At 39.6% G+C, this 21072-nt stretch overlaps 1 protein-coding gene across 2 annotated transcripts in view; it reads left to right on the top strand.

Annotated features, from left to right (window-relative positions):
* The first annotated feature begins 6 nt into the window (after positions 1–6).
* Positions 7–21072, top strand: part of SLC35D1 (solute carrier family 35 (UDP-GlcA/UDP-GalNAc transporter), member D1) — a 36693-nt gene continuing 15627 nt past the window's right edge. The window contains exons 1-7 of one of the 2 annotated variants that reach the window (XM_014541074.1): positions 7–579; positions 677–763; positions 1968–2035; positions 3246–3317; positions 4107–4175; positions 6256–6358; positions 10541–10633. In XM_014541074.1, the coding sequence (XP_014396560.1) occupies positions 677–763; positions 1968–2035; positions 3246–3317; positions 4107–4175; positions 6256–6358; positions 10541–10633 (492 nt within the window). In that variant the 5' untranslated portion in view covers positions 7–579. The remainder of the gene's footprint in view (positions 580–676; positions 764–1967; positions 2036–3245; positions 3318–4106; positions 4176–6255; positions 6359–10540; positions 10634–21072) is intronic. The other variant, XM_014541075.1, reaches the window with a different exon arrangement.

The raw sequence follows: 21072 nt of genomic DNA, 5'->3' as shown, positions 1-21072 counted from the left end.
CAAACCCTGCCCCTCCGAGCGAGCGCCGGAGAGAAGTTGTTTCGTGACCTGTTGGTCCCTGTGCACGCCAGGCTGGGAGCGGAGCGAGGGATGCCCTCCCTGCATCGCAGCCCGGGCGGGGGGCTGGGGGGCTGGGGCGTCAGGGTTCCCCGAATTCGCTGACAGCCTCTGGGGACGCGCGCATCCTCCAGCCCATTTATAAGGAGCCCGGTGCTGTCACTGGACCCGGAGGCAGCAGCATTTCTGCTTTCGAGGTGTGAAACCATTGCAGGGACCCCTGTCTTCATTTCCTTCAAAAAATCCGTTGCAAGCAGCCGACGGAAATTGTAGAATCGAACAAGATGAGGCAAGTGGCCGCCTGAGGGTACGAAATCAGCGGTGTTGCCTGGTTTTTCTCACCGATTTTCACTTGGATTAGAGGCGGACATGGGTGTGTTTGGGTATCCAAATGCATTTTAAGGTTGGCTACATGCAAACTGCATTCACAGAGCTACGTTTGGGTTTTTCTGACCCTGTTTTGTTTTTCTCTCTCTACCATTTTGTAGATTTCCCTCCTCACTATGTGTTGGACTTGGCCAGGTTAGTTGGAATCTTCAGCATTACGCGGTTTATGTCGTTAGAACTTCTCTGTGTGTCTTTATGTGTAGAACAGTGAATCTGTGTTCTCTGTTTACAGATGGTGGCTACAGTGGCAGTTCTCTGGGTGGGAAAGGCGCTCAGAGTAGTCAAGTTTCCTGACTTTGACAGTAATGTACCTCGAAAGGTAAGAAAAGAAATAAATAAAGTAATTATTTTTTGAAAAGAAGTCACTGTATATATATTACATATATTAATATGTATATAAATCAGTTGCCTTGTGTATTTAAAAATTGTCACCCAATCCAGAGTGGGTATAATGAAAGTAAAGAATAAATGTTATAATATGTACTTTTTACTTATTTATTTTTATTTTTTATCCTCATCCGAGGATATTTTTTCCATTGATTTTTAGAGAGTGGAAGGGAGAGGGAGAGACAGAGAGAAACACCAGTGTGAGAGAGACACATCGATTGGCTGTCTCCCACATGCCCCTGACCCACCCTAGGTGCCATTGACCATAATCGAACCCGGGACCCTTTAGTCCCTGAGGCTGAGGCTCTGTCCACTGAGCCAAACCGGCTAGGGCCTTGGTCGGCAAACTGTGGCTTGCGAGCCACATGCGGCTCTTTGGCCCCTTGAGTGTGGCTCTTCCACCAAATACCATGTGCGGGCGCGCACGTACAGTGCAATTGAAACTTTGTGGCCCATGCACAGAAGTCGGTATTTTGTGGGAGAGCCACACTCAAGGGGCCAAAGACCCGTATGTGGCTCGAGAGCCGCAGTTTGCTGAGCTGCAGTTTGCCGACCACTGGCCGCTAGGGCGTAATAGGTATTTTTAAAAAAGTTCCATAATCTCTTTAAAATTAAGAAAAAAAAGGCCCTAGAAATTATGTATTCTGTTTTACTTACTACTAATGAACACTTTTTTTGGGAATACAACTGTTTTGCATTTTCTGCATCTAATCTAGCCAGTGTATTCTTTATTCATTATTCTCCAGGTTTATTTTCTTATTCTTCTGTCTGCATCTGCTTGGCTCCGCATGAAGATGAAGTGCATTTCCTTTTTCCTGCTGACATTAGAGCTGTGGGCTAATACATGATCATATTTTAAAGTAAACGATGTATTTATCCCACATGTTTGATCATACTCATATTTGTCTCTCCCCCTCCCCCCACCCCCCATGCCTTTCTCTCTCTGCCATAGTAGTGCTATTTATCCAGGAATAATGTTGTTTGAGCACTATGTGGGGGCCAAAATTGTGTATGAGAACTAATTTTGTGTTTTTAAAGGGAAAGAATTTAATCATGTAAACAAAACTGTTTGTTTGAAAGGCCCTGTATTAGCTGTCTTTATTATTGAGTTTTGTTATCCCTTTTAAATTTTCTAGACGTTTCCACTACCTCTACTATATTTTGGGAACCAAATCACAGGACTGTTCAGCACAAAGAAACTGAAGTATGGATACTTTATTTTACTAGTGAGGTTATATAATGTGTTCTTAAAATTGTATTTGAATGTCAAATATTTAACACATTGTTATTGTTGCTGAAATAAATGAAAGGACCAGAAAGCTTGTGCTACTACATAATAAAGATTACACTAAAGGTTTTAGTTTAAGCTCTTTAAGTTTAAAGAGAAAGAGGGTTTTTGTTTGGGGTTTTGATCCCTCAGTTTCATGATAGAAGTCTTAAAGTGTCATAAAATGCTATGACAGAAGATTTTCATTATTTTTCCAGATGTATAGTAGTGAAGGATATATGCTTTGCTTTTGGGATTTCAATTATTTAATGCAATTTATGGATATTATATATTTGACAAATTCTAAAAGCAAAAGCAGAGGGCAGATACGAGAACTTCTGTAGTGTTTCTTTTAACATGTTAAAATAACACCAGATGAACCTTGATTTAAGCATGATTGATATTTTACTCATGGCTATATACCTGTAGAGGCAGCATATTCACTTTTAGAAAGAAGTGATAGCTCTCTACTCTTTGACAATACTGTCTTATTATCCGGTAACTGCCCCATTCTTGGCTTCCATACTTAAGGAGTATAGTATGTATTGAGTGTATGTGATGTTAAAATTACACACACAAGGAAACCATTTAACAGAAATCCATGGCTTCACCACTTCCACATGAGCTAAACCCTGGCCTACTTGCTGGATGAGTATAAACCAGAATGGGGAGATCTCTGAAGATCAGAGGCAAAGTGTTTTTCATTTCTTCTTTAGACCCAAGAAACTTGACAGAAGGACCATGATGATATCTCTGGAGAGTGTTTTATGGAAGTCAAATTTATCATAGGCGGGCATCCTTTTCCATTTCACTACCCACTTGGAAAGAAGTGCAGGCCTGCTGGAAAGGCTGCTTAATAGAGTTTGCTTTTTCATCCTTGCCATCCATCCATTCAGTCACACCCTGTCTTTGATTGCCAGCTAAATATAAGGCACTTTGCAGTAAGATGAGATATATTCATAAATAACTGAGAATTTAGAGGAAGACAAAATTACTTCCACAAAAGGACAATTAAGGAATATCTAATGGAGTAAAATTATGGTAGATGTTATATGGAGGTTGGAGTGGGAAAGGAGGTCAGTAAAGAAAGGAGAAAAAATAAATAAATTCTTAAACTTTATTTTATCTAATTATCTTTTTTTTCCAGCTTGCCAATGTTTACAGTTCTGAGAAGGTTCTCCATCCTGTTTACAATGTTTGCTGAAGGAGTGTTACTCAAGTGAGCTAAATTTCTAATACATCTCTAGTCTTTAACAGACTTTAGTCACTTTGAAAAGGTACCCAGCATAATAATTGTTTAATAAAAATATTAAAGTTATTTGTCTTGCTTCTACTTTATCTTTTGGAAAGTTTAAGCAACTTAATCCCTTTGCTCTTGGAATTGATAGTTTATGGGAACAGTAGTTGGGAAGATTATGAATAGGAGTTAGAAACCTTTTTAAACATGAGATATACTTTGATGAATTCCTATACTTACTGCTGCCACTGGGTGTGGAGGAGTCAGAAACATCGGTATAGTTTTGTGCTTTATTTAAATCCCCACTCGAGGATATGTTTTTATTTTTAGAGAGAGAGGAAGGTGGAGAGAGAGAAACATTGATCAGTTGTCTCCCTTATGCCCCCAACTGGGGATCAAACCTGCAACCTAGATATGTGGCCTGACCGGAAATCGAACCAACAACCTTTTGGAGTATGAAGCTATGTTCCTTGTCTCGGCTACTTTCACTACAAATGTGTGTGACCTTTTTCTACTAAGGAGATTCCATTTTGCTGAAATACAAGCTCAATAATAAACAATAAGAGTAAGGAAAAAATGAGTATATTTATTTATATAAAAAAATAAGATTTGCTTTATCAAAGGGGTTCTTTTAAATATCCAATTTCTTGGAAACATAAAAAATTGGACTGTTTATAGCTTTTTTCAAATATATCTTTTTTATGTGTGTGTGCCTGTGTTATGAATCTTTGTGAATAAAGCCACAGTATACATAATTTTTTTTTTTTGTAGGAAGACTTTTTCTTGGAGTATTAAGATGACTGTATTTGCAATGATTATTGGAGCCTTTGTAGCTGCCAGGTAAGATGTGGGCCTATATAAGCCTGTGAGCTCATTAGAAATTATCAGTAGTTAATAATGATCAATTACCAATAAAGATAATTTTTTATAGGATAAATAAGAATCATATCTTTGAAAAGCATCCAAAGACCCTTCAAAAGTTAAATCTTTTTGAGTTTGTTAAGATCAAGGCTGGTAAAATCAGATTCTTAAAAGTTAAATTCACGTAATTTAGGATTTATTATGCAGTCTTCTACTGATTGAGCACATACCATGTGTCGCACAATATGTTTGACATTTTAGACATAATAGTTCTGTATTCCAACTCTGAAAGGTATGGATATAATTTTTCTATTTTATAGTTGAGGAAACTAAAACGTAAATTCAATAACTTGCTCAAAGTCCCACAGCTAGTAAGCAGCAGAACGTGCTGGAACTTGAATCTGTGCCTGACTCCAGAGCCTATGTGCTTTTATAAACCATGTGGCATTTTTTTTACTTTGTGTGCTGCTGAAGAAAATAGTGTCTCAGAAAAGGCAAGTGATAATGAATTATTTGCCTTGTCAAGTAATGAATAATAGAATTGCTTTATTTGGCCTCACTTAGGATGTATCACAAATGGCATAACTTATTCTACTAAATTATTAAAGCTTTTTCCATTGTTCTTAAGTTTTAGTTTTCAGATGGATGGAGAAAATGTATATCCAAAGACTCAGAAAATTAAAATGATGGCTAGAAGCCTTCTACAACATTTTACTCAGCCCAGGGCATGCATGTTGGGTTTTCTAATGTCACAAATTCTGCCTGACATACATTTTTCATTTGGGAGTTATAATGTACCTCTTGGATTGGCTCATTTACCTTCATCATATCCCTGTGATATGGATAGGGAGGGGGTAGGAATATAGGTCAAATTTTATTCCACCCTAAATCTCCAAGTGAAATTTCATTGTAAAAAAAGGGGGGGAGGGGTAGAATAATTGGTTACTAGAATTTCATTATGTAGCTAACTGCTTTTCTCTCTAGATATTATTGCCTCCTTGGGGAAAAATTCTGTATGGGCATCCTACCTTTCTTTTTGAAGCATTTCCTTGGAGCTGGTGGCATCCAAAATTGAGTCAAACGATAGGGATTCCTCGGGGCTAACATCTGGCCTGCAAAGCTTCTGAGGAGGATTGCTATCTGGACCAGCCTTGTCTAATTAGGACATTTTACTTGGGAAAGAGATTGGGAGGAAGGGAGTCTGAAGTTAGGGGGTTGTCCAGGCTGCTTGAAAGAGGGGCTGTGCATTAGGCTAGTTTTGCCTCAAATTGCAGTGGTGTAGAGCTCCTCAGAAGTCTTGTTCCATGTAGCAGTAGTAGTAGTTTACATATAAATATGTAGTATCTTTGCAAAATCATGGAATGTGGGACCACTGTTTAGCTAGGGTCCTAAACTATGAAGGCATACTTTTCTTAGATTTTCATTTATTTGTTGAATTTAATAATTTTTTTAATCTCTACTAAATACTAGAAAACTTCTGTTTCCCTAATGCCACTAGTTATACCACATAGGCGCATGAAGCAATTATTGCAGTATTTGAATTCCTACTGTGTGCTTTTGGACACTGCTGTAGCTTGATCTCAGAGCTAACCATGATCCACACTTCAGAAATTCCACCTCAGGGTCCAGCCACCTGCGCAAGATAGTCCTGCCTTTTGCGTGAACTTTTGGAAAATGACATGTTAACAACTCATCCGTTTGGTCTCCTTATCTGTGAAATTCAGCTCTGATGCCTTCTGCCTGCTTCAGCTGTAACCGTGAATTTGGTTGCTTGTTGTTGTTGTCTGACTTGGAATTCAGAACGGTGTGCTATTTAACTGACATGATTGTTTGTTGCTAATGATTTTAACTGTTAGTGTTTCTCATTTCTGAAGACTCTACTTACTATAAAATTGCAATTTGTAACTAGAAATCAAGAAATACTAGTAGTTGATAAAATGCCTAATGTTCATTTACCTAGATAAAAATACGTTGTTGCAAATACTCTATTCAAACCTACTTAAAATTAAGGGCGTGTTCCTTAAATGTAAGTTGTTAAAGTGCTGCTTATGTTTTGCAGCTCTGACTTGGCATTTGACCTGGAAGGATATGTTTTTATTCTGATAAACGATGTCCTGACAGCAGCAAATGGCGCATACGTGAAACAAAAATTAGATTCAAAGGTAGGTAGCGATCTAAAGTTTCTTTAAGAGATGTTTACTGATCTTGGGGATGATAATGTCAATTCATCAGGGAAGAAGCGGGGAGTAAAGAAAAATATTTAGGAGGAGTGGGAAAGAAATAGGGGGTCTCTGAGGGTAGAGAAATGTGTCATAAATGATCATGGCTGTATTCTGGAGGACCTGAACAGGAAAGAAATATCTGGAAGCCCTTGAGCAGATTTGAGGAGAAGTGCATGTTGGAAGGGGCTGCAGAAAAAGAATGGACTTTGCCCATTACAGATAATGGGAAACTTTGGGGAGAATTGGTATCTTTCTCTCTCTGGGGCCACACCGAGTTCCCTGGCTCAGATCTCATGCACATGAACTTTATTTACCCATCTCTTTTCTCTCGGTTTGCAACATGCACACAGAGGCTTTAAATATATTTGTTATTAGTTTGTCTATATAGACACACTAAATTTTATTTTTTAGATGAAGTCGGATCATCAGGAAGCGGGGTATTTGAGCCACATTAGTTTACTCCATTATGGTGTAAGGTTACATTATTTTACGAAGAAGACGCTGTGTGGAACTGAGCTTTACATATCATAGGGTTGCTATTGAAGGAGTTGTTTTTTTCTGTCATAATGTATCCTGTATGGGGACCCACATGAGATATTTATCGTAGATGTCACCATGGCTCTTCCTGAGTAGCTGGTGTATTTTATCTCATTGTAACTGACCATGGCTTTATCTGATTTTCCTACCCGTGTTTTCTCTTCAGTCAGATAGCCTTATCCGCTTAGTTTGTACAGTGCTTCTGAAATGACTTTCAGGTCCTTTTTTGGAGTTCAGATCATACATACCAATGCCCTTCTCTGCAGTGGTATTAGTATTGAGTTTGTATCATCTTGGTGGGAGGCTTTACCTTCTCCAGAAAGAACCCTAAAACCCTGGCCATCCCAATAGTTCTCATTTTCAGAGAATGTTGGTTTTTAATATCCTTGAAGAACTGGGGACAGTGTAGATGTTTCCAACAAATTTTCTTTAAACATACCTTGTATGTCTTGTTCTCCGCATACTTGCCTTGACAACTTCGTATGATCATTGCATTTTAATGGGAGCGACTGTTAAAATTTTTGTCTTTCTGAAATAAAGAAAAGGGACCAGTTAGAGATTTAGTTTTATTCTGTTGTGTTTTTTTTTTGTTTCTGTTTTTTTCCTTCAGCCCATTTGCTGCTTTGGAAAATAGGTATGAATAATAACATTTCATTTGTCCAGCAGCCTCAGCTCTTTCAGACAGTACTGTCTAGTAAAGTTTTTCTGTGATAATGGAAATCTTCTGTATTTCTGCTGTCCAGTAATGGTAGGCACTAGCCACATGTGGCTGTTGAACACTTGGTATGTGACTGGTAAAACTGAGAAACTGAATTAGTAGTTTAATGTAATTTTAATTAAATTGAAATAGCTGCATGTGGCTAGTGGCTACCATATTGTACAGCACAGTCTAGAGTTGGGATGGGGAACCTTTTTTCTGCGAAGGCCATTTGGATGTTTATAACATCATTTGTGGGCCATACAAAATTATCAACTTAAAAATTAGCCTGCTGTATTTGGTCAAACATTTAATGAACTCACCCCTAATGCTTTGGCAGGGCCAGACCAAATGATTTCCCAGGCCTTATACGGCTTGTGGGCCAGACATTCCCCACCCCTGGTCTAGAGTATATCCTAGAACCTAGAAAAAAAAATAAAGAGGGTTTCTGAGTATTTTATTCCCAGGAGAGCCCTTTAGTTCTTTACTCAGAAATGACTTGTGACTTATTTGTATGAGACCTTTTAAGCATATTGATCTGTTTTTCATAGTTAATGGATTAGAAGCAACAAACTACAAGATGGAATTCTATTTAGAGGCAGAGAGGCTTACCAGCAGTATGAAAGGTCAGCTAACAATAAGAAAGACAAGCAGGAAAACTATAAAAATCAGATGGAAGCCCTGGCTGGTTTGTATCCTCAGGTGAGGATTAACAACAGCAAAAAAATCAGACGGATGTACTCAGAAATGATTTAGGGGCTATTAAACACCCTTAAGGGCAACATCATATAAGAACAAAATACAGCCCTGGCTGGTGTGGCTCAGTTGGTTGGAGCGTTGTCCTGTACACTGAAAGGTTTCGGGTTCGATTCCTAGTCAGGGCACACATCCAGATTGTGGTCTCGATCGGGACGTGCTGGAGGCAACCCATCGATGTTTCCTTCTCACCTTGATATTTCTCTCTCCCCTCCCTTGGTTCCCCTCTCTGAGGTCAATTAAAAAACACAATGCCCTGACTTTAATACTGTTTATAATGCCCTAAATGAAATTTAGTCTGTGTGCTCCCTTTAAGAAGGCAGAGAAAAAGATATTCAAAACAGTTAAAATGTGAAAAGAAAAAAGCAAAACAGTTTGGCATTTTAGTTTTGGGCAATTGTCAGTTGTCTGGATGGGTGTGTTTTGTGTGGTGTGTAGGCATCCTCTTTAAGAGATGGATAATACTTTGGTCTCTGGCTGACTGGGTGCCTGCTGTTTCAAATTGTTTTGTCCTATGGCTTTTTTCTTGCTGCCTTAGAAATGAGGTACTCCTTTCTCTGATGCTTGTGGTGGCCATAAGCAATCAGTTTTTTGGTTTATCCGAGAGGCAGTATGGCCACACTGAGAAGCTTTTAATAAAAAGGACTGCTTATAATCCTGGTCCTTTGAGCATGAGTCATGTGGCATAAAAATTTAGGGCTGCATTTCAGACATGTATGCAGCTATTGAATTTAAAATATTTTTAACTTTAAAGAAATCACAAAAAATACTATTTATAGAAATATTCTTTTTTAAATGTTTTATTTATTGCTTTTAGAAAGAGAGGAGAAAGGAAGGGAGAGAGAAAGAGAAACATTAATCTTGTTGTTCTATTTATTTAAGAACACTCATTAGTTGATTCCTGTATGTGCCCCGACAGAGGATCGAACCCGCAACCTGGACATATAGGGATGATGCTCTAACCAACTGAGCTACCTGGCCAGGGCAATAGTACATATTTATAATAAAAGTAGTAGAAAATATAGATAAGCGAGAGGAAGAAAACATAAATATTCCTTAATTCTACCCTCTAGTGAGAAGCACTGTTTTAGTGGATATCCTTTAGTGTGTGTGTGTGTGTGTGTGTGTGTGTGCATGTACACACCTAACTGTGTAAAATTTTTAAGGAGCGATGATATATAATGTTTTCTAATCTATATTTTTCATCTAGTACTGTTTCATGAACACCTTTCGGTATTAAACATTTTTAGTAGCTGTATAATGTTTCATTGTATGGTTGTATCATAGTTTAATCAACTAGTTTTCTGTTGTTGGATATTTGTCTCCAGTTTTTCAAAGCTTCTTTTGAGAAGGTGGTTTGACTTTTTACACAATTCAGGGATCTTTCAGCTACAAAAATTAGCCAAATATCATGTCCTTCTCCTCACTACTTCTTCACCCCCTGACCCCTGAAACTCTGGGCCTACTTTTTCAGGTGACTCTGCTTCCCGATGAATGTCCCAGAAGTGTGTGAGTCAGAGGTAGACCCAGAGTTCTCATAGGCTCCCTGTGTTTGAAGATGTGCGGGGTCCTTCATTGCTCCCCGGTATTCGAGGATACAACTAGACATACTCTGTTTTGGGAATTGTAGATAGAGTAAGCTAAATTTTTAATATACTTCACGTACACATTTTCAGAAATACTTCCCTGGGAAGTTATACCTGCCTGTGTTGGTTAGGTGTGAGTCTGTGTGTCTGGCTCTGTCCAGCCATCTCTGAATGGCACTCTATTATGGTTCTGAAAAGCCCAAGGCCAGCTTGATGACCTTTGATTCAATTCCGGAAGGGAAAGGGCTTCAGAGATGGATTTTTGTAGAGATGTATGTATGTGTTCAATATAGCCTCTTCCCTATTGGCTGTTTTGAGGCAACAGTTGATGTCATTTTTATTTCTTTATTTTAGAACATAAGTTGTTTTTTTTTTTTTTGAAAGCTTAGGCTACTTCTTGATGTTTGAAAACTTCTGACTTGGCCTAAGTTGCTGTGCATATTGTGGGGGAGGTGTATGGGTATAGTGGGGGTGGGACTTTATATAGGGTTTTGTATATCTTATCTGCTAGAACCAAATGAAACACCTAATTATTTACTATCCTAGGAGCTGGGAAAATATGGTCTGCTCTATTACAATGCACTGTTCATGATTCTGCCCACCCTGGCCATTGCGTATCTTACAGGAGATGCACAAAAGGTAGGCGTTTCTAACACTGATTTAATGCCTTATGTTTTTTAATTGTATTGTTTATGAACAAAAGATAAACTGTGGAGTTGTTAAGTAATGTACTTATTAAGGGACCAAAATCAGAATGTACTTTTTAGCTTGCTAATGTCATGCTAACCCTTTTTCTTGGCATAAGTATTGGATAGTATTAAAATGGCTCAAAATAGCTCTGGCTGTCAACATAAAAATAGTGCATGCCAACCAGTGTCCTTTTCTTATGGGCCAGAAGGATGGAGGAAGGGAATTTTTACATTTCTGCTAACCTACAAAATAATAGTAGCAAGCTATCCTTGAAAAACAGAAAACAAAAATCTTGAAATAGTAGAATTCTTCAGACTTGAAATTCTAGATCTCTCTAGAAGCTTCTTTTCTGGTGTAAAATTTGTCATCCGCTCTTAAATCCCAAGCTGTTTTTTCCCCCCAGGAGATATTAGCACTGTGTGGTGACTTAACCATATAAATAGCAAATAATATAATAGTTTACTCATTTCCAGCAAATGCTTAGCTAAATAAATCCAGAATAGAGGGACAAAATAAATCCAGACAAGAATTTTTCTCTAAAACAAGCCCATATTCATAGGCAAAAAAGTTGATACCATTTTGTTAGAATTCACAAAAATTTTGCAAACTACGTAAACGGACATCTAGAATTCTGCCAAGGATTTCTGTACCGAGATTCCTTCTAATGATTCCTCTGGCAGGTAGTTCTTCAGAATAAGTGTGTTGGTTCTGTACTCCAGTAGCAGTGACAATTTCCACAAAGTAGTGGAAAGTAGTTAGATTATTAAAAATTGCTCTTGAATTAAAGGTAGGAGAAGACTGACTGTTTTTAAAGTTGTTGTGTGTGTGTGTGTGTGTGTTTCCCATCAAGAACTTCCGTAAAAACAAAAACTGGCACAGATCATCTTGAACATGTGTAAAGGTTTAATGAACTGTGTAACCGGGCTGCTAGCAGGCCCACAAATGACACCAAAGTAGAAAACGGAGCTATTGCTTTAACTGCTCAAGAGCGTTGAATAAATATTTTGTGGCTGCGAAAAAAGTGGGAAGAGAAACGAACATTTATTGAGCCTCTGTTAGGTGCTAGTCACTTTATGTATGTGATACGATGTAGCCCCCATAACAGCTCGTTTGCCCATGTGGAGATGAAGTTCAGAGAGACTAAGTAACTAGTGTCACACTGTCTGTGGAGAGTAGAGTCAGGATTTAAACCCAAGCTTGACTCCAAAGGCCCTGGTCTTTCTGCAGGGTTCTGCCTTTCTCTAGCAGACTGGCAGAAGCAGCCCTTGCTCTTTAGCTTTGGGGCAAGAATGTGATGCAAAATAACCAGGCCCTCCTCCTTGGCAACACAGATGATTGCAAATCTTGAGGCCAATCTGTACGTGAGAAAGTTGGAAGGAGTTAATGTGGTTGGCTAGGTTATTCTACACGCTTGGCAAAGGTGGAATTTTCATGAACTTGAAATTCTGACTAGTAGCTACTTGAAAAAATTGAACCAAAGGAGAAATATCTTCATTCCAGAGTGATTATAATTTAACTAGAAGTTATATGCATAATTCATGCCTATTTGAGTAACACACATTTAATATGAAATGCTTCAATATAAGTAAGAATGTTTACTCATTGTGGAAAAATTACTTTGCCACCTGGATGAGAATGAGATTTAGATTTTCTCCTTCTTTTCTTTTTTTTTTTAAAGCAGAGGAGTGAAATTTGAGTAATGTTTGTTTTTCCCCAATGAAAATGCCAGGCAAAGGTCAAGAAAGGTTTATTTGGGAAGAATAATGGTTCATCTAAATACGTTGAAATTGGGATGATAAACTAATTATGGGAGCTGAACTCATTGCTTTGTAATCAAACCCCACCAGTATTTTGATCTCACATGTTTGTTCATTCTCACTCTTATTATTAGACTACTAGGGGCCCAGGGCATGAATTCGTGCACCTTGAAAGGAATTGTGGGCTGCAGTGGGCACAGGAGAGGGTTTCGGCCATCAGTCAGTGCTGTAAGTACAGGTTAGGAAGAAATGTATGTAGGCTGAATATCAAGATTAGCTTTTTAATCCTCTTCCATTTTACACCCCACAATGCACCCAAAACATTTCTTCCACAAAACCTGTCATAGTTTATTGCTCTGATGGTGACAGGTCTGCTCCACAAGGTGACTGTATGGTCCTCAAAAGCAAGAATACCTCAGAACTCATCTTTTTTTCTTATCGCCTGAGCCTAATACTGTGAAACACACAAGAGCATTTAACTAAAGGAGATAGGGCTTAGTTTTCTTATCTACCAAATGCAACAAGTAATGCTCACCTGTTCTAGGGGTGGTTGTTGAGATATAACTTAGAGAGGTGCCTGAGTGGTTTACTTTTATTAACCAGCACAGAAACAAGGGGTGGAAGCCATAGACAGCCTGATGTGTCCAAGAGGCTCATAGTAGTCTACAGGAATTGCAGCTTATTTCTTCCACTGGAAGATTCAGTCTCAGAGTAGTCAGTGGGCTGTTTGAAGTCTGGCAACGAGTTCCCATGCAGAGTGGGAGATGTGGCAGGATTTCAGGTAAGAGTTTTCCAGTGCCAGTAAGTCAGGTTCGTTTTCAGCGTGTGTCTTTTGGAACCGTGCTTTTTCTCCGAAATACGTACTGGTGTACCTATAAGTTGCCAGACATTCATATATGTGCATGTATTTTTTAAAGAATGGGTGCTTTTTCGTGTGACAGTGTATCTTTAAATAAAGCTGTTCCCCAGTGAACAATCTGGGCCTCCTCCTGGCCTTTAGTAATACCGTAAAGGGTATGATGCCTTGTACCTGATAAGATGCTCCCACATAAAGTATTTTCCCTGATCCTCATTGTATACCTGTGAGGTATACAAATTATCTGATTTGCAGAGGTTAAGGACATGCTTAAGGTTGCACAGTGTCAGAGCTTAGAGCCTGCCTGTCTGACTCCACATATTGGTAGATCCCTTGCTATTTGCTTGACTACATCTTTGCTCCCTCCCTGACTAGGGCTTTCCTCCAGAACAAGCTACTGAACGTGAAAAACACTCCAGGGTAGTATTAGAAGTAGAGTCTCTGAAGCTGGGCCTTGTTGTAACTTAATTGTTTACAAATAATCTTATTTCTTTCATTCACTGAATATTTTTTTTTTATTATTGATTTTCTACAGAGAGGAAGGGAGAGGGATAGAGAGTTAAAAAAGACATGTTGCTGCTTTAAAGGAGCTTGAATTCCAGTGGCATGAGATGGACTACACATAATTGTACAATAAGAACTACGAAGAGACATAGAATGAAGAGAGTGACCGGAGAAGTCCCATTTGCATCAGAGGGTTAGGAAAAGCCTCTTTGTCAGGTTCCTTTGAGCAGACACTCAATAGGACTGAGATCCCAATGGTTGTGGCTCTTCGGAAGGATAATCTAGGTCAAAGGAAGTGCGGGTTCTAAGAGCTGACGTGGGAGTGCCTCGCTTGTTCACAAGGGACATTTTCTGAACAAGAAAATATCAGGCAAAGTCAAGGTGGGCCTTGAAAGATGTGGAGGAAGAAAAACAAAGGGTAATCCCAGGTGTGACTACTAGCATGAGCACAGGCTCAACCACAAGAACTAGACTCTTCAGGATGCTTAGAAGGAGGAAATCCAAGACTTTGGAGACTTGAGAACAGACCTTAGAGAGCATGGTTCAGGCCTCTTCCTCACAGATGAGGAAACGAGCCCAAAGAGGGCTCAGGACTGGAACCCAGACTTCCTGACTCTGTGACCAGTGCTCTCACTCTTCCCACCACACCATACCCTGCTTCCTTCCCAGTTGGGACCAGTGTTCAATACAGGAATTTGAAGTTTACTCTGCAGATAGTGCCAAGTCCCTAAAAATAAGTGGTACAGGGGAGAGAATTTGGGGCCAGAAGGCAGACGACCAGCAATCTCTAATTCTTTCCCTGACCACGGTCTTACTTTGGACAAGACCCCTGCTCTCCTGTCCTGCTTTGTCATGTGTACACTGAGTAGGTTGGATCAACCCAGTTGGCTGCTTCTCTAGGTAGGGCCTTTCCAGGGCTGCGACAGTTTCTGAGAAGTAGAAGGCATTCCAGTGTGGAGACAAGGCTGCTGCTCTGACAGCTGGCAGGAGCCCAGCCGCTCCCTGACTCCTGGTGACCAGTGCTGATAAACTCTTCTTATCTGCCGGGCCCCTGGCTTTCCTGACCCAGGTCTGTTATGTAATTAAATGAAAAGATCTCCAAGATAAATTGTTAAATGAAACACACAGTATAAAACTGTGTGATATGCTACCTTTTGAGTAAAATAAAAAGGGAACAGTAAGAACATATATACGCATACATTTTATTCACTATTTAAGTAAAAAACAACAACTAGACGAATATACATGAAACTAATAAAGCAACCACCTGTGTGTGTGTGTGTGTGTGTGTGTGTGTGTGTGTGTGTGTGAGAGAGAGAGAGAGAGAGAGAGAGGGGGGGGGGGGGGGGGGGGGGGGGGGGGGGGGGGGGGGGGGGGGGGGCATGAAACGTTCCTCTGTCCTGCAAGCTTCTTCAGCTGGTCTAATAACTAAATCTGCGTGAGACAGATTAACAAGAAAATAACCAGATTAAATTACATGTGTACATATGGGAACCCACAGGCGAGGTTCAGGACAGGAAGTTAAAATGGCGTATATATGACATTCTGACCCAAGGAGGAGGAAAGGTGCTCTGGGGCTCCAGGGGAAGGTTATTGCAGGACGATAAGAAGAACAGATGTCTAGTAATTAGTAGTTTGCCCTACCATATAGATAGATAGGTCGGAAAGGTTATCTCTGATAATCTCTTCTTATGGGGAAGGCCCTTAATTTAAGTTCTTCTAAGGCAGTGGTTCTCAACCTTCCTAATGCCGAGACCCTTTAATACAGTTCCTCATGTTGTGGTGACCCCCAACCATAAAATTATTTTCATTGCTACTTCATAACTAATTTTGCTACTGTTATGAATCGTAATGTAAATATCTGATATGCAGGATGTATTTTCATTGTTACAAATTGAACATAATTAAAGCATAGTGATTAATCACAAAAACAATATGTAATTATATATGTGTTTTCCGATGGTCTTAGGCGACCCCTGTGAAAGGGTCATTTGACCCCCAAAGGGGTCGAGACCCACAGGTTGAGAACCGCTGTTCTAAGTAGTTGGGGGAGGGGGGAGGGAGCAAAAGTTTCTCTTGAGCCTGCAGGGTGTCAGTGCCTTCAGTATAAAATAAACCGCAATACCTCGGAGGCACTTCTTTGGGTGACTCATTCTGAATCCCTACAAAGGAAACAGGAATGGGAGGAAGACTTGATTATTCATCTTTGATTGTAGAACCATGTGCATGTACTTTAAGTTATATTTTATAAAAGTAATGATAAGAAAATGATAAAGTTAAAAAAAAAAGAAATAATGACTCTCCAGTGATGAATCTTAAGTTTTAAAATAACTGGGTGAGGTGGGACAAATTAGCTTTTCTCATTATTCAGAGTTGCAGACTCTGGACCTAGGATATAAATTGAAGCAGAATCAGATGCAATTATTTTTCTGCAAATCCCACTGCTAATCTTAGTAGGCAGAGGAGGGGAAAATTCCTCTGTTAGGACAGGAATCACAGGGAGGCAGGAGTTCTGCAGAGCAGTTATGGGGCTGCCACAGCCTTTAAGCAAGAATTGAAGGACAAGGAAGAGAAAAAAACTAAATTACCATAAGAACTGAAAGGGAAGATTCAACTGAACAACTCATCCATCCCTGTGAGGACATAATACAGGTCATTGGCAAAGCCTTCTGAGAAACCAAACCAAATGTGTGTGTAATTTTTTAAAACAAATTTATTCATGGTTCTCAAAGTGCTGGGTTTACCAGAAACCAAGGAACCAAATACTATTTCAACATTTAGTTTTTAAAAACGTATGTTTTCTAACTTCAAAGGATTCTCCTTAAAAAACACACACACACAAAACAAAACAAAAACACAACACACTCAAAACCGTGTATCATGCAAAAGCCAGTTTATTGCCCGTACAAGATATCTGGTTCACTAGCTAAAGGTGGAGCAAGCATCACTTGACTAATGACTTCCAAAGTGTCAGCTGGGACAGACTGTGTTTAAACTGTTCGGGTGCTGCCTCCAAAGGGAATGCCTGCCACACAAAGCCCGTGATTCACGGAGTCCCAGGGATGGGAACCTGGCCTGCTGACAGCACAGCCTGCGAGGTGTTCTTGGTCGGGGTGGAGAACAGACAGACCGCTTGCTGTAGATCTCACAAGGCCAGCACTGTGGGCGCAGGTACATTGTATAATGTCTGCATTATATCACTGGTTACGTTACACGGCTCAGATGGGTTTTGCAGGAAAAATTGCTGCGCAAATCATCTCCCTGGTGGTGTCTCTTCATGAGCGTAGCTGACTAAATAAGAAGGGTGTTTAGGTTGGTTTTGCCTCTCCAGAGTTGTTCATCGTTTCTGGGTCACTCTGTAGACCACAAAGACTGAGTCTCAACCCCGAACTATTCTTTCCACGTGGCGACAGGTCCCTTCTGCTTTGCGGACCTTGGTATCCCCAGACATAAAACAAGAGGGTTGGATCCGTTATAGTTTAGTTACGAATGACCACATCTTTCTCTTGGTCGGGTTAGTGTTTGATTGACAAACTAATGTTTTCAGCCATTCTCACCTTTGAGGATCTTTCTTTTTCCAATAAAAGTGACTCGTTGGTGAGCTGGAGTCTGTAGTTACTTTTGCCAGGGTACATAGGTTTTCCATAGGTGGCAGAGCCTGGTGAGCAGAGGGAGTGAAAGATACCTGGGTTCCAGTTCCTTGTCTGAGCTACGAGCGTGAGGGAGAGCAGGAGAAGTTGTGGCGAATGGTCAGAGTAGTGCAGAGAACCATGTCGGTACCCAGGACGACTTTCCCAAGGTAGGGAAGGAGCCATGCGGTCATTTGCACCACGGACATTACCTTCTGTCTTAGTAAGGTTCCTAGCAGTTTACTTTCTAGGATAAGGTTTCAAGTTTTTTCTACACGGTTTTTTGGGGAAAAGAATTTTCAAAATAGAATCGCATCATACGTCAACCTTTTTTCTTTACCATGAAGTCCAAAGACTAAATGGTGTATTATTTTTAGACTTTATACTAAGTAGGGAGGTATCAAAACACTTAAGAAATGTCCCAGTCATGATTTGGAATTTCACATCTCAAGTAATTTGGCGACCCTTTTCTTAGCAAATTTTTCTGGGAGTGAGGATGATTGCATCTTAGACTGAAGTGCACGTTGAGATTATTTCATGCTTTTCACTAGGTTAGGGGTGGTGAATTGGTGCTGTTATCCTATCCTCCTTGCAGATATTGCCACGTAGACATAGCATTTTTTGCTAAGTCTAGACAGCCTCCAACTGCTTACCAGACGGTGGTCCAGACAGCCAGAATCAGTCTATTAGAGCTGGTATATCAGACAAATCTGATTGTTTCCCTGGACTGGATTTTATTTATTGTATTATTGATTATGTAGTATTTAGTGCCTAATCATATTAGATACTCCCTTTCTCTCTTAATTTCCTTAATCGAAGCAACTCAAAAAGGTGTTGTTGTTTTTTTTTCATTACATGTGTTTTCTAAATATTTTTATTTAAATAAAAGTCCCATTCAAACAGATGCCTAGTTTTAGGGAGTCCTTTATACAAATCATTTGCCCGTTGGTGACACTACATTCTTTTCATGCCTGTGGTGAGTATTGGCCTGTGGTATTAGGTTACACCACCAGTACCTAGAACCGGAGAGTTCATCCAAAACAGAAGCGAAGCCTAAGAAAGCATCTTTTATATCCAGTCTGTAATCACAGCCACCTCTCAGCCAGTGTTGAAGATTGCAGGCCTTGTGGCAGGGAGCCCATTTAGTTCTGTGTCACACAGAATGAACAAGCGGGCCATTTCTTCCGTCTTCTCTAGAAGCAGAAGTTTTGTTTTAAATGTTTTTTTTCCTCCCTCATTAATGATGTACATGTTTACTGTGACTTCTGTCTTAGGGAGAAGAAAAATTCACTTGCAAATCTACTACTGAGAGATAATAGTGGTGGAAGTTTAAGTCAATAATATCTTCTGTATGTAAACTTGTATGCATTTGAAATGTCTGCATTTCATTCTCTGATTTCATTCTCATAAGAGCAGATGGAGCAGACTGCTTTCTATATTTGTAATATAGATAGAGACTTAAAGAGGTTACAGTGATTTTATGATGGCCTTGCAGAAAGTTAATGGCAGAGTTAGAATTAGAACAACCCCTATTTAATTAACTAATTAATTTTCAAGTACACGATACAGTATTGTTAACTGTAATACCATGCTCTACATTAGATCCTCAGAACTTATAACTGGAAGTTTGTGCCCTATGACCAACATCTCCCTACCCCCCAGTCCCTGGTAATTCTCTCTGTTTCTCTGAGTTTGGCTTTTTAGATTCCACATATAAATGAGATCATACAGTACTTGTGTTTCTCTGTCTAACTTATCTCACTTTGCATAATGCCCTCAGGTTCCAGTCTTGTTATTGCAAATGGCAGGATTTCCTTCATTTCTCATGGTTAAATAATATTTCATTGTCGTGTGTGCGTGCGTGTGTGTGTGTGTGTGTGTGTGTAACATCTGATTTATCCATTCACCCATAGATGGACACTTAGATAATATTTCATTGTCGTGTGTGTGTGTGTGTGTGTGTGTGTGTGTGTTTGTAACATCTGATTTATCCATTCACCCATAGATGGAGACTTAGGTTTTTCTATATTTTATCTCTTTGAGATCCTGATTTCATTTCCTTATATAAATACCCAGAAGTGGAATTGCTGGGTCATATGGTAGTTCTAGTTTTAATTTATTGAGGAACCTCCATACTGTTTTCCATTGAGGCTGTAACAGCGTAGGAATGGCCATTCTAACAGGTGTGAGGTGATATCTCATTGTATTTTTGATTTGCATTTCCCTGATGATTAGTGATGTTTAGCACCTTTTTGTCTGTCCTCCTTGGAAAAAATGTCTATTTAGTTCCTCTGTCCATTTTCTAATTGGGTTATTTATTTATTTATTCATTCATTCATTCATTCATTTATTTATTTATTTAATTTATTTTGCTGTCAAGTTGTATGAGTTCCTTACAGATTTTGGATATTAAACTCTTAACAGATACGTGACTTGCAAGTGTTTTTCCCCACTAAGTAGGTTGCCTTCTCATTTTGTGGATGGTTTCTTTTACTGTGCAGCAGCTGTTTAGTTGGATGTATTTTTTATTTTTTGCTTTTGTTTGTGCTTTCGGTGTCATATCCAAAAAATAGTTATCAAGACCAGTGTCATGGACCTTTTTTTTCTTATATTTTCTTCGAGGAGTTTTATGATTTTGAGCTGAAATTTCTTTATCATGATTGTCATGGTGATTACATGACTGTATTTGTCAAGACTCATTGAATTATACACTTATAATTGGTTAATTTTATTTCTGGTATGTTATGCCCCAACAAAGGAAGAACTAGAAACAAACTGAATGTCTACCGTCTGTCAAGTGCTGTGTTAGGAATATGATTTCATAGATGTGATGTGGGTCCTCCTCCAGGCAGCTCACAGCCTGTAGAGTTGGTGTAGAAACACACAGGTCAGAGAGATAAGAGCCCGTGGCGGAGTACATCTGCTGAGTCACAACGGAAGGCGTTCTTGACTAGGGAAAGTCCCACAACGGAGGCGCTTGACCTTTAGTGTGGTGGGTGGGCAGAAGCCAGGTGAGTGTTGCGGGGAAGGGCATTCCAGGCAAAGGCCTGTGAGTGTGAAACTGCACGGTGACGTTTTATAAACCATAAGGAGCCCAAATTGCTGGAGCTGTGAGATTTTTATGTCAGTGGCAAGAGTAGAAGCTGGGCAGGTTGGCAGAGAGGTAGAAGATGAAATGTTTCTCAAATTTGCTTTTCAAATCCATATTGCAAGAGAAATTATGTACTTGAGAGAGAAACCCTCCCTCTTGGACGAGAGACGAGATGATCAATGCACCCATTCATGTCTCTCCGTTTCATTGCTTTTGGCTTAAAGACAAAACAACAAAAAACCTCGCTTTTACTATAACTGTTTTTAAATAGTAGTTCTCTGTGAACAGACCTCAGCTGAATTTGTGTAGCTAAGGCTGTACTTGAGCTTCACATGTTACAAGGAGGAAGCATGTTTCAATGTTTGAGAAAGCCTTTCCTACTAGCCATCTAGGAGAACTACTGAGATTTGCCCCGTGTGGCTTGTGCCTTCAAGCAAATGCCAGTTTCTTTGTACCAATAGGGAGAAGTACAAAATCTCCCTCGCATTGCATTTTGAAAAGGAGAAAACCTTTTGAAACTGCTTATTGGTTCAGCTCCATCTATATGAAAT

Source organism: Myotis brandtii, unplaced genomic scaffold, assembly GCF_000412655.1.
Source record: "Myotis brandtii unplaced genomic scaffold, ASM41265v1 scaffold26, whole genome shotgun sequence".
In the NCBI taxonomy this organism is placed as follows: Eukaryota; Metazoa; Chordata; class Mammalia; order Chiroptera; family Vespertilionidae; genus Myotis; species Myotis brandtii.
The sequence above is the reverse complement of the archived record's forward strand: the minus strand, read 5'-3'. Positions and strand labels throughout refer to the sequence as shown.